Raw genomic sequence first — 18,044 nt, forward strand, 5'->3', positions numbered from 1 at the left:
CTCTCTCTGCCCCTCCCCTGTTCGCTCGCTCTCAAAATAATTAAACATTTTTTTAAAAACTCAATTATACAAAAAATAAAGCAATTACTATATGGATGTTTTGTTTGTAACAAATGAAGTTAGATTTTTATGTAACTGCATTTTCACTGGAGGTAAATTTACCATATGAAGAGCTGAATGAATTGTCTTCACAAGGTAGGGGGAAACACAATCTCTGTCTCCTAGTGATTTGCCATAATAGGGTTCCCTCCCCCAACTAAAGCATGCCACCATTTTATAATGGGGAAAAATACCTATGGCAGAGACGGATCTGGTCATTTAACAGACACTTAACTTAAGCACTGTGTTGGGTAGGCACGTCATTACTGCAACGAACAAGTTAGATACAGTGATGAGTTGGAAAGTAATTAACATAGACCACTTCAGACAAGCTAGCCAGGAAGGATGTAAGTGTCATCTAACGAGGAAGGTACAAATCGATTGGCCACCAGCAGTATTTAAAGAGCAGACACTCAGGAGGAAGAGTGAAGGTGTGAGGCAAAAAAGCATTTGGCATGTTTAAGAAACAGAAAGAAGGCCTAGGGAACTTGGGTAGGAAATAAGGGGAAAACTTCTAACATGAAGTTTCAGACGCAGGCAGATGCGAGATTATGAAGGGCAGTGTAGACTGTGATAAAGAACTCAGAAGTTTTCAAAAAGCAAGGAAAAGTGACAAGACTGAGGTTTCATTTTTTGAAGACTCCCCTGGCTCCTACTAAATGAAGAATAAAGTGAAGTGGGAAACCAGTCATGAAGCAAGAGAGGACAGGGCAGGAACCAAGCTAGTGCCCGTGGAAATGAAGAGAAACCCAAAAGGAGAAATCAAATACAACTTTCAAAAGATCCCTGGGGATATAATTTAATCTTCTTGACCATTTCTGCAAAATAAATAACAGCAACACGTTTAATCCCACAGATAACACGAATCCATACGTTTGTAACAGGAAGCACACTGGGCGGGAGAGACCCAACTTCACCAACTCTCACCTTTAAGATTCCTTTAGGAAGAGAGGTTGATGTGGATATGAAATTCCCAGTCCTTTGCAACAAATCATCTTCATCCTCTTCACTTTCATCTAAGTCAAACAAACCCACAAGGCTGATCTTTAGAATCAATGAGATGGCCAGTACCTTCCACAAACATCTGCATTCCAAACTTCAATTCCCCCCACTCCAGCCTCCAATCTCAATCCCTTTATTTTTTTTTTTATTTTTTTTTTTTATTTTTTTTTTAAATTTTTTTTTTCAACGTTTATTTATTTTTGGGACAGAGAGAGACAGAGCATGAATGGGGGAGGGGCAGAGAGAGAGGGAGACACAGAGTCGGAAACAGGCTCCAGGCTCTGAGCCATCAGCCCAGAGCCCGACGCGGGGCTCGAACTCACGGACCGCGAGATCGTGACCTGGCTGAAGTCGGACGCTTAACCGACTGCGCCACCCAGGCGCCCCTCAATCCCTTTATTTAAGCTGCAATTAGTAAAAGTAAAACAGCAAAATAAATTTGAGGGTGGGGGGATGACAGAGAATTCAATTATATGGTTAAAATAAAAGCCTGACTCTGGAATGAAAGGTACACATTCACAGACAGTGACTAAAACAGGATGGAAAAAAATAAGTCAGTATTCAATTTAAAAAGGACAATTCACAATTACAGCCAAATTGGCAATAAGGTAGACAGCAGATCTAGCTTAATTCACATGGAAAAAGGTTAACACTTTTAGTTGTAGGAGAGATCAAGGTCAGCAAATTGTGTATCAGAACTTCAAAGAGACCTAACAGGGCTGCTTTTTTCCTGATGATTCTAGTAAAGACAGCCAAGAAGCTGGGCAATAGTTCCAAAACACTCATGGGGATGAGGGCAAAAACCAGCACTAAAAGCCCTCTGAGGTTCTGAAGGGAGTCTAATAAACCACCAGGCTTCAGCATGGGGCCATAAAAGGCTACATACACCAAGGATCAAGGGTGAAATTAAAGAATCATAAGAAAATCCTCCATAAACTGAAACCCAGCTTTGAATCCTTACAATCTCTCACTGGAGATGCTTGGGACTGCTAGTGCCCCTTACCCAGCCTCTACCCAGAAACAAACATACGAATTCTCTGGAGAAAGATATCCTCATCCTCTTATTAAACAATAGTATTCTTTCACACACAGTGTCAACACTCAATGAAATACAACTAGGTCAATAATGACAACATAAAGTAACTTGAATGAAAACCTAAGGAATAACAGACAATCTCCATAGGAGATCTAGATAACAGATTTTCAGACACAAACTTCTAAAGGAATATGTTTAGTATGTTCAAAAACAATGAAAGACAATATTCAGACTTGAACCAGAGAAATGGACTATTAAAAAAAGAACCAAATGCAAACTCTAGAACTAAAATATACAGTAGTTAAAATTAAGATCCCAGTGGTCATTTTTAACAATATATAAAAATTAGATGGAGGGACAATCAGTGGTCTGGAAAACGGATCAGAAAAAAATATCCAGACTAAGGTACAGAAAGCAAAAAGGACAGAAAATGCAGGGGGAAAAAATGACACAACATGTTTAAAAAAATAAAAACATTTAATATACATGTAATTGGTATCCCAGAAGAAAAGGAAGACTGGAACATTGTTTCATGTTTGAAAAGGCAGTCAAGAAGAATTTCCAAAACTTAACAAAAAACGACATCAGGCCAGATTCAAAAGCATGGTGAAGACCAAGCAGGATGCAAAGCAAGCTACAATGATCTGGGGGGTGGGAGGAGGAAATAAACAAACAAAACAGCAACAATAAAACAATCCATAGTATCAAGGAATTACTGTTGCTAAATTTTGAAAGTCTATGACAATAATATTGTAATTATGTTTAAAGAGAAGGGTACTATTCTTTTAAAGATAGCCAATGTAGTATTTAGCAATAAAAATAACATGTTGGGACAACCATGACGATGGGGTCTAGTTATCACTGTGCCAGTAAGAAGTATACCTTGGACAAGTCTTTGAACCTCTTTGAATCTCACTCCCCTCATCTATAAAGGAAAGGTATAAGGCTGGGATATTCCAGATGGTAGCAGACTAGCTAATTGCTGACCTAACCCATTTCTTTTCTTTTCTTTTTTTTTTTTTTTTATGGGCACAAAGACAAATTACATTTCCACTTAGTATGGCAATGTGACTGAGCTCTGGCCAATTAAATCTAAGTCAAGGTATCATGTACCTCTTCCAAGACAGGCCAATAAAAATCTCTTTGGGATGAGCTGCTCACTCTTCCCCTGTAAGATGCCTGGATGTCAACCTCTTGGGCAACTTTGAAAAACCCAGCGTGTAGTTGACAGAGCCTCTTGGGTCCCCGAAGGACACTATCCCCTTCTCACCTCTGAAATTTTACATGCATGAGAAAAAAACTTGCAGTGGATTAACCTCCTGAGATCTGGGAGGTTTTCTGTTTCAACAGCTAGCATAATCTTATCTAAAATATTCTATGAATGCAGCATTCTAAAATGGATAATAAAATTACATTTCATCTAGAAGGGCAAACTGGTGACCAAGGGTGTAGAAATCATTCAACGCAAAAAAAGGTTAAAAGATAAGAGGTGTGAAACTTGTTAAAAAACAAACTTGAAAATACATTTCTCCAATAACAACAGTTTTACATTAGGTAGAGATAAGAAACACTGCATACTTTTATTTGTACGTTTTTTAAACTGTACACTTTTAAAGAGTAGAACTACAGAGTATAAGGAGGTAAATTTCAAAATTGGGGCAAAAATTTTATTATTTAAAAAAAAATTTTTTTACTGTTCGAGTTTTGAGAGAAAGAGAGCGAGAGTGAGCATGAATGGGGGAGGGGCGGACAGAGAGGGAGACACAGAATCTGAAGCAGGCTCCATGCTCTGAGCTGTTCACACAGAGCCCAATGGGGGGCTCGAACCTACAAACTGTGAGATCATGACCTGAACCAAAGTCGGATGCTTAACTGACTGAGCAACCCAGGCACCAAGGAAAAAAAAATTTAAGTATTTATCTTGAGAGAGAGCATGTTCCCAGGGCGGGGGGGAGGAGGGGGATGCAGAGAGAGGAAGAGAGAGAATCTCATGCAGGCTCTGTGGTGTCAGCACAGAGCCCAACTCAGGGCTTGAAATGACAAACCATGAGATCATGACCTGAGCTGAAATCAAGAGTCAGACACTCAACCAAATGAGCCACCCAGGTGCCCCAAAACTGGAAAAATTTCTAACAGTTAGTTCTTAAAGGGGAAAAAACAGTCCAGTAAAGAGTACATTATCTGACATGTTTAGGCAGAGACTAAATTACCATCTAACAGATGCTGTAGAGAAGATTCTCATTGTGGATAAAGTCAGGCTGTATCACTAAGATTCCTTCAACCTCTAAAAGTATCTGGCTGGAAATCAGAAGGTAAATTCTGACTTAATAACAGATTGAGTTTTCTAACAGAATTACAGAAAGCTGGCTCTTTATATGGGCTCCCTGTACTGGAGTATCATTAGGACTGGACGCGGGGGGTGGGGAGGAGGTGGGGGGGGAGGTGATGGCAATCGAACAAAAGCTCATAAGAAACCAAGGATGCTAAGGAAAGAGCTCCTACGTTATGAGGGAGAATATACTCTGGACTCCCTAAAGGATTTCCAAAGTCAATTCCAAGTCTAAAATGTGTAACTCCAAGCACACAAATCAAATCTTGGTAAGCCATCCATATATATAATCTCTAAACTCAAGGATCTAAAAAGGAGAGCGCAATTATGGTTCAAACCAAACTTAAAACCTGGAGTTGAAAAATAGGTTTTTACAAAGTGACTAATCATCTGGGCCTGACCTGACATGTGCTCCCTAGATATCCCATTTCCTAGTAGAAAGCTAGATTAGCTGCCAATGTCTTCAGAAGGGGCTCTGAATGAAGAATAACAGTCATCTTTCCTTAATCCCATAATGCAATACAGTTCTGTTGAAAATGAAACATAAAATTCATCAGTTACTGTCCATACTATAGAGAACACATGATAAAATGAGTCTTACGCTATTGTGAAAAGGCTTCCCTCAGAGAAATGGCAGACTTCAAAACCAGACATTTCAGGGAAAAAATATATATATATTTGAAACACCAGGTTTTAACGAGCCTCATGAGAAAGCTCAAATAACAAAACAGGAACAGAGACTTATTTACTAACTTAAACAGAGATATCAATACTCACCATCTGAAGATGTTTTCCGCTTCTTAGTCTCTGCCCAGGCAGGTACTCCTCCCATGGCATGCTGGAATCTAAGCAAAAACACAAAAATGAAATTCTGTGGCAACTAATGAATGTTCACAGAGCTTGAGACATTTAAATGGTATACATTAGCTCACCCATTAGAGCATGTATAGAATCTCTGCCAAGGAAATTATCTTTAAGAACAAAAGGGCAACTCACACAGAGTAGTCCCAACTTACTTATTCAGGAAACTTTCATAAACCTCTCTAACCATATAAACTACTCTCAGATATAGGACACCTGGATACATATTTGTTAGTTACTTTCATCTAGTTACATGGTTGCTCACTTGCTCATATCAATGCATCTCAGATCTTGGGACAAAGTAAAAGCTCTTTGTGATTACAAACCAATGCTACAGTAATAGAGTACTTGATAAAACACATCTGAAAAAAAATGACCAGGTTGGTAAGAACATACAAAACACAATCAACATATCCTTTGAATAAAACTGGAGCATTTCACTCTGGAAAAAGTAAGTTTAAAGAGAAGCATGAGAAGCATATTCTAAAGGGCTGGTTTTGGGAAGAGTGCAGAGAATCATTCTAATTGTTTAATGCAGAAATATAGACAAGGCCACCAAACTCAGCCTACTGGCCATAAACTAAAAAACTAGACAAAATATATGAAACTGTTTTCCGATTGGACAACAGGCAACAAAGGATTGTGATCCCTGGGAGGAAGGAAATAACAAGGTGAGCCCTTCTATCCCAGGAATTTTACCCTGAAGACAATTTTGTGAGACCCTGGCACAGAACCAATGAGAAAAAGTCAGACTTAAGAGGAGCTAAGAAAATTGGAATTTGAGGGGCAGTGGACAGAAGAAAAAAAAGAGCTCCAAAAATCTGCACAGGGGTCCACAGATATTTTTGCTGAATAATAAGCTGCACATTCACAGGATGAAACTCCATGAGGTCAGGCAAAGAACTACCACGGAGCTGTAAGTTGCACAACACCAGAGATGAGACACTTGAGTTTCAACCCATCAAAGGAAGGTCCTTATTGAAAATTCAGGGCATTCAGTAGAGATGGCAGAGAGGTCATACCTTAAAAATGGAGCTAAACCAGCCTAGAATAAATGCTACTCTACAAGCAAGCTAAAAAAAAACCTTGAAAGGATCAAACTGATCTCCAAGCCAATTAATTGTCTACCAAGACAAACCCATTAAAAGCACTCACTCAGGGCGCCTGGCTCACTAAGTCAGTAGAGCATGCAACTGTGAACGTGGGGTGGTGAGTTTGAGTCCTCCATTAGGTGTAGAGATTACTTAAATAAATACTTTAAAAACATAAAAAAATATGGGGGTGCCTGGGTGGCTCAGTTGGTTAAGTGACCAACTTTGGCTCAGGTCAGGATCTTGCAGTTTGTGACTTCGAGCCCTGTGTCGGGCTCTGTGCTGACAGCTCAGAGCCTGGAGCCTACCTCATGTTCTATGTCTCCCCCTCTCTCTACCCCTCCCCTGCTCACACTCTGCATCTGTCTCTCAATAATAAATCCACATTAAAAAAAATTTTAAGTAAAAATAAAAAAATGAAAATAAAAACATAAAAAAATATGGGGCGCTGGGTGGCTTAGTTGGTTAAGCGTCTGACTCATGATTTCAGCTCAGCTCATGATCTTAACAGTTCATCGTGTTCTGTGCTGATTGCACGGAGCCTATTTAAGATTCTCTCTCTCCCTCTCTCTCTGCCCCTCTCCTTCTCTCTCCTCAAAATAAATACTCATTCAATAATCATTAAAAGCAAAATCCAAAACCCAGACACTGACCAACATTCACACTGCCAAAAATCCAATCAAAATTTCTAAACACGCAGAGAAGCAGAAAAGCATGAACCATGACCAGAAAAAAAATCAGTCAATAGGAAGACACAGAAATGACAGCGGTGACAGAATTAGCACACAAGGACTTTGAAATAGCCAATACAAATATATTTAAGTATTTAAAGGAATTATAAACATAACAAAAGGGAAAGCAGGAACAAACCAGAACAAAAGGTCTCAAGCTGAAAAGACCTTCTCCAAAGCTGAAAAATGTAATATTTAAAACAGAGTTACTAAATGAATTTAACAGACTCAAAAGACGATCTACTGTATGATTTCACTTATGTGACATTTTGGAAAAGGCAAATCTATAAGAACAGAAAACAGATCAGTGGTTGTCAGGGGCTAGAGAATTAAAAGTTGAGGAGAGGGGTGTCTGGGTGGCTCAGTCAGATGAGCAACTGACTCAATTTCAGCGCAGGTCATGATACCAGGATCGTGGGATCTAGCTCTCCTTCGGGCTCCACCCTCAGTGTGGAGCGTTCCTACAATGCTCTCTTTCCGTCCTTCTCCTTAAGGCTCTCTCTCTCTCTCTCTCTCTCTCTCTCTCTCTCTGTCCCTCTCCCTTGTTCACTCTCTCCCTCTAAAAAAAAAAAAGTTGAGAGACGGTTGACTACAAAGAGATATAAGATAACTTTCTGGGGTGATGGCCATATTCTGTATCTTGATTCCCTATCTTAGTTGTTGTGGTATTTACATTACTATATGTGTTTAACGAAATTCATAAAAAGATACTTTAAAACGATGAATTCCGCTTTATGTAAATTATACAATAAACCTACTTTAAAAAAACGAGTAATACAATGAACCTATATGAATATATAAAAAAAAGTTGTCAATACAAATAAAAATTTTCATTTTCATTTATTTATTTGTTTAAAAGTAGGCTCTACACCCAAAGTGGGGCTTGAAGTCATGACCCTGAGATCAAAAGTCACATGCTCTACCGACTGACCCAGCCAGGTACCCCTAAAAATTTTTCATTTTTCAAATATTTTTGAAGATCTGTAAGTTGGAACTGGAAGAATCAAGATGAAATCATTATTTTAAAATATATGTATATTTGGGGCACCTGGGTGGGTGGCTCAGTCGGTTAAGCGTCCAACTTCAGCTCAGGTTATGATCTCAGTTTGTGAGTTTGAGCCCCCATCAGGCTCTGCGCTGACAGCTCAGAGCCTGGAGCCTGCTTCGGCTTCTGTGTCTCCCTCTCTCTGCCCCTCCCCCACTGTGCTCTGTCTCTCTCTCTCTCTCAAAAATAAATAAAATGTAAAATATATGTATATTTCCCAGCTGTGATCAACTAAAAGCCTAGAAGTTTAGTTTACCATATAGAAATGAACAAGCAAGTAAGCAATATTATCACTGCTTATAAGTGGGTAGTGGGATTACAAAATTTTTCCAAAATTTTTTTGTACTTGTAATCCCTCTCCTTCCAAAAAACTAACACTTGGGGCACCTGGGTGGCTTAGTCGGTTAAGTGTCCGACTCCTGATCTTAGCTCAGGTCTTGATCTAAGGGTCATTAGTTCAAGCCCTGTGTTGGGTTCCACGCTGGGTGGAGCCTACTTAAAAAAATAAAAATACTAAAACTTAATCATTTCTTCCAACAGCAGTGCTCTTACTATCTGCAAAATGGAAATCTAACCAAAAAAAAAAAAAAGGAAATCTCACTACCCAAGAAGCTGTGAGAGCCAAAGACTCAGGGAATCCAAATAAACCACTGATTATAAACACAGCTTAGTGCTCGCTTCGGCAGCACATATACTAAAAACACAGCTTGGTAAATCACATGGAAAAGGACACTTACTCTTCCTTAAGTCTCTTTTGAAGTTTGTCTTTTGAAAGTTTACTTTCACTGGCATTTTTCATCATATCTTTCCGAAACCGATTGTTCTTCATGTCAACCCTATAAAAAACAAAATAGTATACTTTAAATGATGTTTAAGGATTTGTCCTAACTAGTTGTTGCCTTTAATAATTTGAAAACACATTTAACCAAATACAAACATTTGTAAGGTGTGGAACATCACATACACGTTTATTTTTTAAAAAAATAAATACACGTAATAGAAAACGCTCTGAAAAAATACCAATGATTAATGACAAAAATGTTTTCTCAACACAGATTAAGTAGATATTTCCCACCCAATTAAACTGACAAAGTCTGAAAAAAAGATAAGCATTGGTTATAAGAATGGACTGCAATGGACACCTTTCAATGGGAAGGTATGTTGGTAGAACCTCACAGTCAATCTGGCAGTATTTATCAAGAACCATACTCGTGCCTATGCTCTTTAAGTAATCCTACCTCAAAAAAATCTTTCTTCAATAATTAGAAACTGGAAAAAGATTTATACAGAAAAATATCTGTCTCACTATGAACTTAAGGAAAAAATAAGAAAACCTATCTGTCCAACAATAATACTTTGATAAATTACAATTAGTTCACAAAATGGACTGTATTTTATCCATTTTAAAATGTTTACAAAGCTTTTACTCCTAAGTGGGGAGAAATGCTCGCAAGACAAGACATTCTCACTTATTAAAGTAGATATTTTGTGTGCTTTGTCCCTAGCCTTTCGTTTCAGGCATTGCGCTAAGAGCTTCACATATACCATTTCATTTATTCTCAAAAGCCTTCTGATATTGTTACTATTGTTACCTCCATTCAAAAGAGAAAAGGCAGTTCCAAACTTGCCCTTGGTCAGTTAGGAAGTGGCCAAATAAAAAGGCAAACTCAAACATGACACCAAACACCGTGCTTTCTTTGCTATTCCATATGGCACACAGGAGAAGAGAGCAGGAAAGAATGCCAGCGTGTTAACTGGTTCTCCCTTGCTTGTGGGATCATGAATGACCTTTTTCTTTTCTCTGCTTTACAGTATTTTTCAAATCTTCACATAATCACCAACTTGTAAAGAAAACTTTAAGGGGCGCCTGGGTGGCTCAGTCAGTTAAGCATCCGACTTCGGCTCAGGCCATGATCTCACGGTCCGTGAGTTCGAGCCCCGCGTCGGGCTCTGTGCTGACAGCTTGGAGCCTGGAGCCTGCTTCAGATTCTGTGTCTCCCTCTCTCTCTGACCGCCCCCCCCCCCATTCATGCTCTGTCTCTCTCTGTCTCAAAAATAATTAAATGGTAAAAAAAAAAAAAATTAAAAAAGAAAACTTTAAAACTTGCAAAATAATTTTTAAAGTACACAGAGGAATTCTGGAAGAAAAACTCAGCAACCTACATTTCATCATCTTCATCCTCTTCATCCACCCAAACTGGCTTCTTTTGAAATAGAAAATTATCTTTTGCTTCATTCTCCACTTCCGAGTCACCGGAGTCTTCCTGTACTTGAACCTAGAGATGACAAAATTGCCTTCAAACACGAGTTTTTCAGCAGACTAGTTAGATGTCTTGTAAGAATGCTTCGTAGGCCCTCTGATGAAATAATGGGACAATGCTACCAAAGCAAATGCTAGAGACAGAACATAAAAGCAAAGATTAGAGAACGGCACCATAAGATGGACGGGCAGGTAGGATGAGAGCACTCGGACATGCTGAAAGGAAAAGATCAAGTAAGACAAGAACAACAAAAGGTAAGTTGACAGGTGAGGAAAGGAGCAGGAAAAATCTGGGAACTACAGAAATCACGGGATGAGAGACAGACTAGCATCAAAAACAACGTGATTGAGGGGTGCCTGGGTGGCTCCGTTGGGTAAGTGTCCAACTCTTGATATCAGTTCAGGTCATGAGCTCAGCGTTTGTGGGATGGAGCCCAATGTCCGGCTCCATGCTGACCGCACTGAGCCTGTTTGGGATTCTCTCTCTCCCTCTCTGCCTCTCCCCTGCTCATGCTAGCTTATTTTAAAAAAAGAAAACTTACACTCAACTATCAAATGTAAATCTAGACCATAGAACGCTCCCAGAAATGAGCTTGAGCTTTTCCAAAGACCATATTAGACATGTCCACTTGATTTCTCCCTAGTCTATTACCAGCCTATGATCCTTCAAAGCTCAACAAATCCCACCTCGCACATAATGTCCCTTTTCTGGACTATAAAACTGTCCCACCCGCCAGCATTTGTCCAGTAACAGTTCTCTACTTCCCAACTAGTTTTCTGCAGCTTCTCTCATAAGCACCCAAAGGAGATTCTGGCAATCAATTGACACTGGCCACTTAGTAGGTCTGCATTCATTTCCCAAACTGAGTATTCTGTGAGGCTTTGCTGGGCCATCCTACGTAAAATTTCACAGCTCTCCACACACACTCATCTTCCTTTCCCTAATACTTCCATTTTTTTCTCTTCAACACATGTCCCTGACATGTTTGCATTTCATCTTCTTCTAGTACACGTGCTCCAAGACAGCAGGGATTTTTGTCAGGTTTTGTCCGTTGCTGTGTCTCCTCCACTGACTAGAACAATTTCTGGAACTCTCCTTGTCTCGAAAAAAAAAAAAAGTTATAGCATAAAAGGGATGATACAAGTGTGCAAAAAAAAAAAACTGATAAAAAAGTGTGCAAAAGGAAAAGGGATGATGAAAAGAATGCAAGATTTTCACTGCCAGGAAAAGTACGTGGTCCCCAACAGGCTAACAACGACCTAACAGGCAAATACACGATCATTCTCAAAACTTGGCTAGTCAATCCCTTGGGAAGCTGTTAAAACGCACATTCCCAGGCCCGGGCCCACGAATTCTGATTCCACAACTCCCAAATCACTGCAAGGTACTGAGTGAGGCAGGGGATGGAACGACGAGGAAAGAAACAATGATTTGGGGGAGAGGAGGTGGGGCTGAGCCGCGAAAAAAGCTCGCGCCTGCAGTTCGCTCAGCGTACGTGTAGAGCGCCTGCTGGATACTAGGCGCAGGGGCTGCCCCGGGGGCGGAGAAAGGCGATGTCCCCGCCCAGCTGAGACTTCCAGTCTGGCACCCGTCGGCGCCCGCCTTCTCGGGCGCCCGCCGACCTGAGCGCTCCCGGCGCCGCAGGTCGCCCAGGCTCCGCCCCCGGAGGCTCGCCGCCCACCGCGCGCCCCGCCCGAGCGCGCCCAGTCCGCGCGCCGCGGCCTCCCTCACCCGCGGGCCCTGCAGACGCCGTAGCAGCGCGTCCTCGTCGTCCTCGACGTCGCCGAACACCAGCTCCTCCAGGCACCGCTCCACGGCCGGCTTGTCCTCCTCCAGCGTCAGGCGGTTCTGCTGCCGGAGCCGTCTCTCTTCCTCCGCCGCGACTGCGATCGCAGCGGCCGCTGTGCTCGGCCGGGCCGGCGGTTTCCGCTGGGATGAAGGAGCAGCCTTTCGGGGCGGCCCGCCCGGCCCTGCTCCGGCTCTCCGGTCCGGCTTCATTCGGCTCTTCCGGCCCGGCCTCACTCCGGTTCTCCGGTCCGGTCTCGTTCGGCTTCTACGTTCCGGCGGCATCGTTGGGTTTGAGAAGAAACGCAGGCGCTCACGTGGAACCTCGCTGCGCGTGCGCCGAGACGGTTCGGTTTCCGCGGCCGCTGAGGCCCCGCGGGGTCGGAAGGAGCCTGCGCGGCCTGCTAGCACGTGACCGACACTCTCTCCCTACGTAACGCCCACTCCCCTCACCAACCCCTCCCCGTAGGGGAGTTCCTCCGGGAGGACCAATCTTCCGGGTGGAGGGGGAAGCGGCGTGACTGGAGTGGAAAATTTTTTCCAACACAACTTCGCGGCTGCAACTGATTGAAAGGAGCACAAGAAAGCCAGAGTATAGAGTGGGATGACTGAATCAAACTTCTACTTTTCTTCCTGACTCTGTAACCACTCGACTTCACACGAGCCGCGGTTGCCTTTCCCACCCCTTCGTCTTGGTACAGCCCTTGGAGTACGGAGCCTGCAGAGGGTCCCACGCTGGAGGAGAGAGAGAGGAGGGTATGTAGGGAAGTGGGCCAATCGGGGCGCGGGTCACGGCGCAGGCGCGCTGGGGAGGGAGGGCTATGCTAATGTTGTTGATATCCTGGGGCCACCCGAGTTAAAGGGGGGAAATCCGGGGGCTGCCGCAGCCGCCACCGGTCTGGGCCCAGCGGGGGCTCCCCTGTAGTCGCCGTAGTCCTGGGGAGAGGCGCCTGCCCCCAGCTCGGGGAGGGGGCGCCGCGGGCCCGGGGAGCACGGACAACCCCTACCCATGAGGCCCTGATGGAAAACACAAAGGATCTGGTGAGAGCCGAGCGCGGCAGCCGCTTTGTGTGCCAGGTGGGGGGGACGCCTGCAGCTCCCCGACCCCAGGAACCCCTGCAGCTCCCTGACCCCGCTCCCAGGCCTGCTTCTCCATCCCACGCCCCCTCAACCTCCAGAGTCCCCCTCCCCCTACCGGCCGTTAAACGATTCGGGGGGTTCCCCTCCCCCCACCTCTCAGCCCCGGACTCGGCGGGGTTCTCTCTGCTCCCTTCGCTCTTTGGAGGAAAAATTTTAGAAGAAAGTTTTTCTCTGCGTCCCGCCCCCCCTCCCCCTTCAGCCCTGGCTGGTGGGGGGAGGGAGACTGGGTTTGAGACTTTTCCTTTTTTAGCCGTCCAGGGTGGGAGAGTGGAGTCCTCACTTGCCCCGGGGGCGGGGGCTAGATTCGGGTGCTTTGCGGGGGAAGGTGCCTGTCCCCTCCGGGGCGAGTGCCGCGAGGCATTTCGCACGTGGAGGTGAAAATAGCGAAAGGGGGCGGGGTGGGCACGTGTGGGAGGGAGAGGTGGGAGTGGTGTTTTGGGCAGCAGCCGCCTGGGCCGCTTGTTTAAAAGGGTTCTAGGTCGATGGGCTTCTGGGACCGTTGCGTTCTCTTTTGTGAAATAAGAATCCTAACATTTCAGAGTCGGAAGAGACATTAGAGGTCACCCAAAGCAGCCGTCCCCTCTGCAGCCTCTCTGACAAGTGGTAGGTAGTCTGGCCTGTGCCTAAACCCTTCCCAAACCTGACCGCTCTCTGCCGCCCTGGAAAGCCCTTCCGCTTTTCCAGCTGTTCGTATCGTTGTTCGCCTGCCCCTGTTAGACCTTCCAGTCTCATTCATGCCCTTGTTCAGATGCTCCCTTTTTTACTTCTCAAATTTTCTCTCACATCCTCCTCACCCACCCACCGCTCATTGGCCTATATTTTGTGTGCCAGGAAAGAACAGCAGGGAAGTGGAGGAAGGAGGGTTTGGGAGATAGTGAGGGCCAGCTGAAAACTTTGCTGGGTCATTTTTCAGATGCACTGGCTTGCATGTCTGAGGACGGTTGATATTTTTCTACAGGAAGCTTGGGAATTACAGTCTGGGATTTCATGGCTGTTCTCTGTCACTAGAGTGCATCTTTTTTGTACTTGGAAAACTCAGCTTCATTCTCTATGTCTCCTCTCTCAAAGCACATTAGCTTGTTGCCTAAATCACTCTCCCTAAGGATTCCTCAGATTGCCTTTGGGGATAGTACTGAAGCATCTCCTGGTGCAGACGTGGTCAGAGCCACTCCCCCCCCTCCCCCCAGCTTTGACCTGTGTCTTCCTTTCCAACCCGGCTTCCTTTCAAGGCCCCTCCCTCGCAATGCTCTCGTTTCTTTCTTTGTTATTTTCTTGTGCAGTTCTTATAGGAGATTTGAAGTTTTTGGAGCACTTTTGTATTTGTTTACAGTTTGCATCAGTTTTTATGTTCTTCATTTTCGTGTATGCTGTTTATCACTCAGGAGCTGAGATAGTTCAGTTTCTGCTGTTGTCAGTTAACGTTTTCCTAATGTTGTCCTTCAATTGGTGAGCTGTGCTGCCCCCGAAAGTAGTTTTGTTGGCATTAGAATCTGCAGGGCGCTTGTCATTCCTCTTCCTTGAAATGGAGTCAAGACTATAGAAGATGTAGAAGTAATGAATCTGGTGTAAAAACCAAAGAATAAATTTCTTTTTAAACTCCCAGTGCCCTGTTTAAAATATTGAAACAACGTTTTTCTCTCTCCCCCTCTTCTGACTTAGAGACTCTTGCTGTGCTCTGCCATGCTTACTTAGACTGTTTGTTGTTTGTTTGGTTTTTTTTCATTTATTTACCTCAACACCAATGAGTGTTTAGAAAGAAAATAGCTGTCTTTTTTTTGCACTCTTTCTCTGAATAACAAGTAGCTTCTATTTATATAGAACCCATCTCAGGGCTTCTGGGTGCCTTATAAATTACATAAAACTGTCTTGAATAAGTATTTGTTCATAAGTATTTTCTATTGGGCCATGTTTTTTAGCTTTCAAATTTTTAATTTTAATTTTTAGTTTAATCCAAATAGAGTTTGACATCTATTTCATCCACATGTAGTCACTAGAATTTAACATGGAAATGAATACTAGGTGCTGAAAAAAGCTGACAGAGCTGTGTAATTCTGTCTTTAAAGTTTTAATTACTATGGAGTCCCAAGTTATTTTCCTGCTTGCTTTAAACATGAACTGTCATGACTTAAATTGACTTAGGAGACATTTGCGTTCTGAACGTACTAGACAGGAACAACTGGTTTTATTTTTAAAGAAGACACTGTTGTATTTTTTTTTTTTTTTTTTTTTTTAATGGGTGGTTACATGTTGGTGTCTAAACCCTCCTGCAGTTCAGTTGCTTCTAGTCCCTGGAGTTGTTTGAAAATATAACATAGTAGTCAAAAGAAGGTAGAGCTGTAAGTTGCAAGTGAAAACAACATATTAATGTCATAAATACGAAACCACTAGATTACTGAAAGCCAAGAGTGCTCAGTGGTTTGAGTGACCACATTCTAAAATTAGACAAGTACTATTTTTTGGTTGCTCCTTATTTCTCAGTTTTCATCTTTAAAACATTTGCTGAATAAGATGTAACCTATTCACGTTTATAATTTTAAGGTAAGCCAGTTAAAATGTAACATTAGTTTCAGCATTTCAAGTCCAAGAGAAAGATAAAAACAACGGGTCAGTGGACGAGGAAGGAGTTAAAATGGTTAAAGCAAGCTAAGAAATGCCTCCGAACACCAGAGTATTCTTAACTGTCAGACACTACTCTTAGTTTTATACAAATTTGCAGATTGGTTTAGATTTAATCATGATTTCTTCATGACCTTCCCCCCTGACATGCACACACACAAATGTAGACTTTTTTTCTTTCTTTGCTGGAACTGAGAAGAAAGGGTGGAAAGAAAGTAATTCCCATTTGAATAAAGCATGGTTTGAGGTGGGATGAAGTGACACAGTAAGAGAGGCACTAGCAGACTAGGTTAGCGTTTCAGTTCTGCCACTGACTAGCTTCATAGCACTTCTCAGACGAGATCCTGTGCCTCTGTTTGCTCATCCTCCCGTTGAAGGGCTGGTCTAGAATCAGCACTGTCCTACAGAACTTTGTGCAGTGATTGGAATGTTTTATACGTGTGCTGTGCAGTATGGCAGCCGCTAGCCACATGTGGCTATTGAGCACCTAAATGGTAGCTAGTGCAACAGAAGGACCGGGTTTTTTATTTTGATTTATTTTGATTTTTGGACACGCATATATGAAAGAGTGTTTTCCAGGCTTAACTAATCATTAAAACCACCTCTTGTGGCCCTTGCAGCAATACAAAACCTCTCTCCTGATGGTTAGCATTCAGTAGGTGTGCAGCGGGGCCTCTGTTTTTAACGCATGCCCCAGAAACTTTTTCAGATTGCTTAGGGAAACACTGCATTTGAATATTTCTGAGCTCCCTCCTAGTTCTCACTTCAGTGTTGGTAACTTAGAGTGTAGTTAGAAATGAGCTTCTGGGAAAAGTTGGCAAACTGGCCAGGCTCTCACTCTGCTGCTTCTGACCTGTGATCTTAAGTTGCTTAACCGCTTCAGTCTTCGTCTTTCTCACCTGAATGTGGGCCGAGCTTCAGCACTGCCTCAATCCCAAGATTTCTGTAAATCAGCCAGTGTGTAAGAAACTGTAAGGTGCTATGAATGATAAAGTATTAAGTATCCTCCCCAAATCCCTTTTTCTTTTTTTTTTTCCACTGTTACCTATTACTACTCTTATTCTCATGGAACAGATTGTATGCAGTACTCATGACTTCAGTAATTTCTTGTTCTCCCAACTATTTCTTGTTCTCCGTAGTTGGCAGTGTGTGTGTAGGACATGCATAGTAAATCTGAAACATTTTTGTATTTCTGTTGCTTAGCATAATGATTTGTCTATATTGCTCAATAAATATTGGCTGATATGTCATCTATTGCTTTACTTTTAGACCTCAAAACTTTAGTTAGCTGGTTGCAAATTATTTTATACACCAAAGAAATAATCCCCTTATGTACACATATGTGTTTAACCATATTTTAATTGTATCGTTATTAATACCCAACGGTTATTAGTGTTCAGTGATAATACATCTTTTGTACGACCTGCTCCAGATATATTTTCAAAAGATAAACACCAAGAGAATATCTTCTTACATCAGTGTTTTTATTAAGTTTTTTTTTTTAATGTTTATTTTTGAAAGAAAGAGAGCATGAATGGGGGAGGGGCAGAGAGAGAGTGAGGAAGACACAGAATCTGAAGCAGGCTCCAGGCCCCAAGCTGTCAGCACAGAGACCAATGCAGGGCTCGAACCCACAAAACGTGAGGTCGTGACCTGAGCCACCCAGGCGCCCCTACATCAGTGTTTTGGGTTGTATCAAATCAACATCATGCTGAATAGACTGTTTAACTTGTTTTTTGCCATATTTACTTATTAATAAATGATCTCATTTGATTGCTCAAACTGCATTTGTACTACAGTCCCAGCCTTAGTATGAATTCTGTTATTTGTGATAGAATAGATAGCTGGTAATGATATTAAAGACCGTCTTGGCTACTGCATTTCATATTTAATTTTGACATGGTCATCTTATTTTTAATTAGCTTTTCAGGTTCATACTTAAGGATTCATAGCTTTCTTCTGAAGAACTGAAAGCCCATTCATGTGAATTATTTTATTTAATCATACATCCTTCCTGTGTGGTAAGTGATGTTTTCCTTATTTAGAAG

At 42.4% G+C, this 18,044-nt stretch overlaps 2 protein-coding genes across 11 annotated transcripts in view; one reads left to right on the plus strand and one right to left on the minus strand.

Annotated features, from left to right (window-relative positions):
• Nucleotides 1–12,659, minus strand: part of UTP18 (UTP18 small subunit processome component) — a 42,980-nt gene extending 30,321 nt beyond the window's left edge. The window contains exons 1-5 of one of the 2 annotated variants that reach the window (XM_030294586.2): nucleotides 12,187–12,659; nucleotides 10,358–10,470; nucleotides 8,932–9,030; nucleotides 5,244–5,311; nucleotides 1,027–1,115 (exon numbers count right to left, since the gene is read on the minus strand). In XM_030294586.2, coding sequence (XP_030150446.1) covers nucleotides 1,027–1,115; nucleotides 5,244–5,311; nucleotides 8,932–9,030; nucleotides 10,358–10,470; nucleotides 12,187–12,525 — 708 coding nt within the window. In that variant the 5' untranslated portion in view covers nucleotides 12,526–12,659. The remainder of the gene's footprint in view (nucleotides 1–1,026; nucleotides 1,116–5,243; nucleotides 5,312–8,931; nucleotides 9,031–10,357; nucleotides 10,471–12,186) is intronic. The other variant, XM_030294587.1, reaches the window with a different exon arrangement.
• Nucleotides 12,656–18,044, plus strand: part of MBTD1 (mbt domain containing 1) — a 71,143-nt gene continuing 65,754 nt past the window's right edge. For 2 of the 9 annotated variants that reach the window (XM_030294576.1, XM_030294577.1), the window contains exon 1: nucleotides 13,066–13,281. In XM_030294576.1, coding sequence (XP_030150436.1) covers nucleotides 13,261–13,281 — 21 coding nt within the window. In that variant the 5' untranslated portion in view covers nucleotides 13,066–13,260. Of the gene's footprint in view, nucleotides 12,997–13,065; nucleotides 13,282–13,919; nucleotides 13,984–17,918; nucleotides 18,018–18,044 lie in introns of those variants that run through there. The other 7 variants (XM_030294578.1, XM_030294579.1, XM_030294582.1 and 4 more) reach the window with 6 other exon arrangements.

This window comes from Lynx canadensis, chromosome E1 (genome assembly GCF_007474595.2).
Source record: "Lynx canadensis isolate LIC74 chromosome E1, mLynCan4.pri.v2, whole genome shotgun sequence".
Classification (NCBI taxonomy): Eukaryota; Metazoa; Chordata; class Mammalia; order Carnivora; family Felidae; genus Lynx; species Lynx canadensis.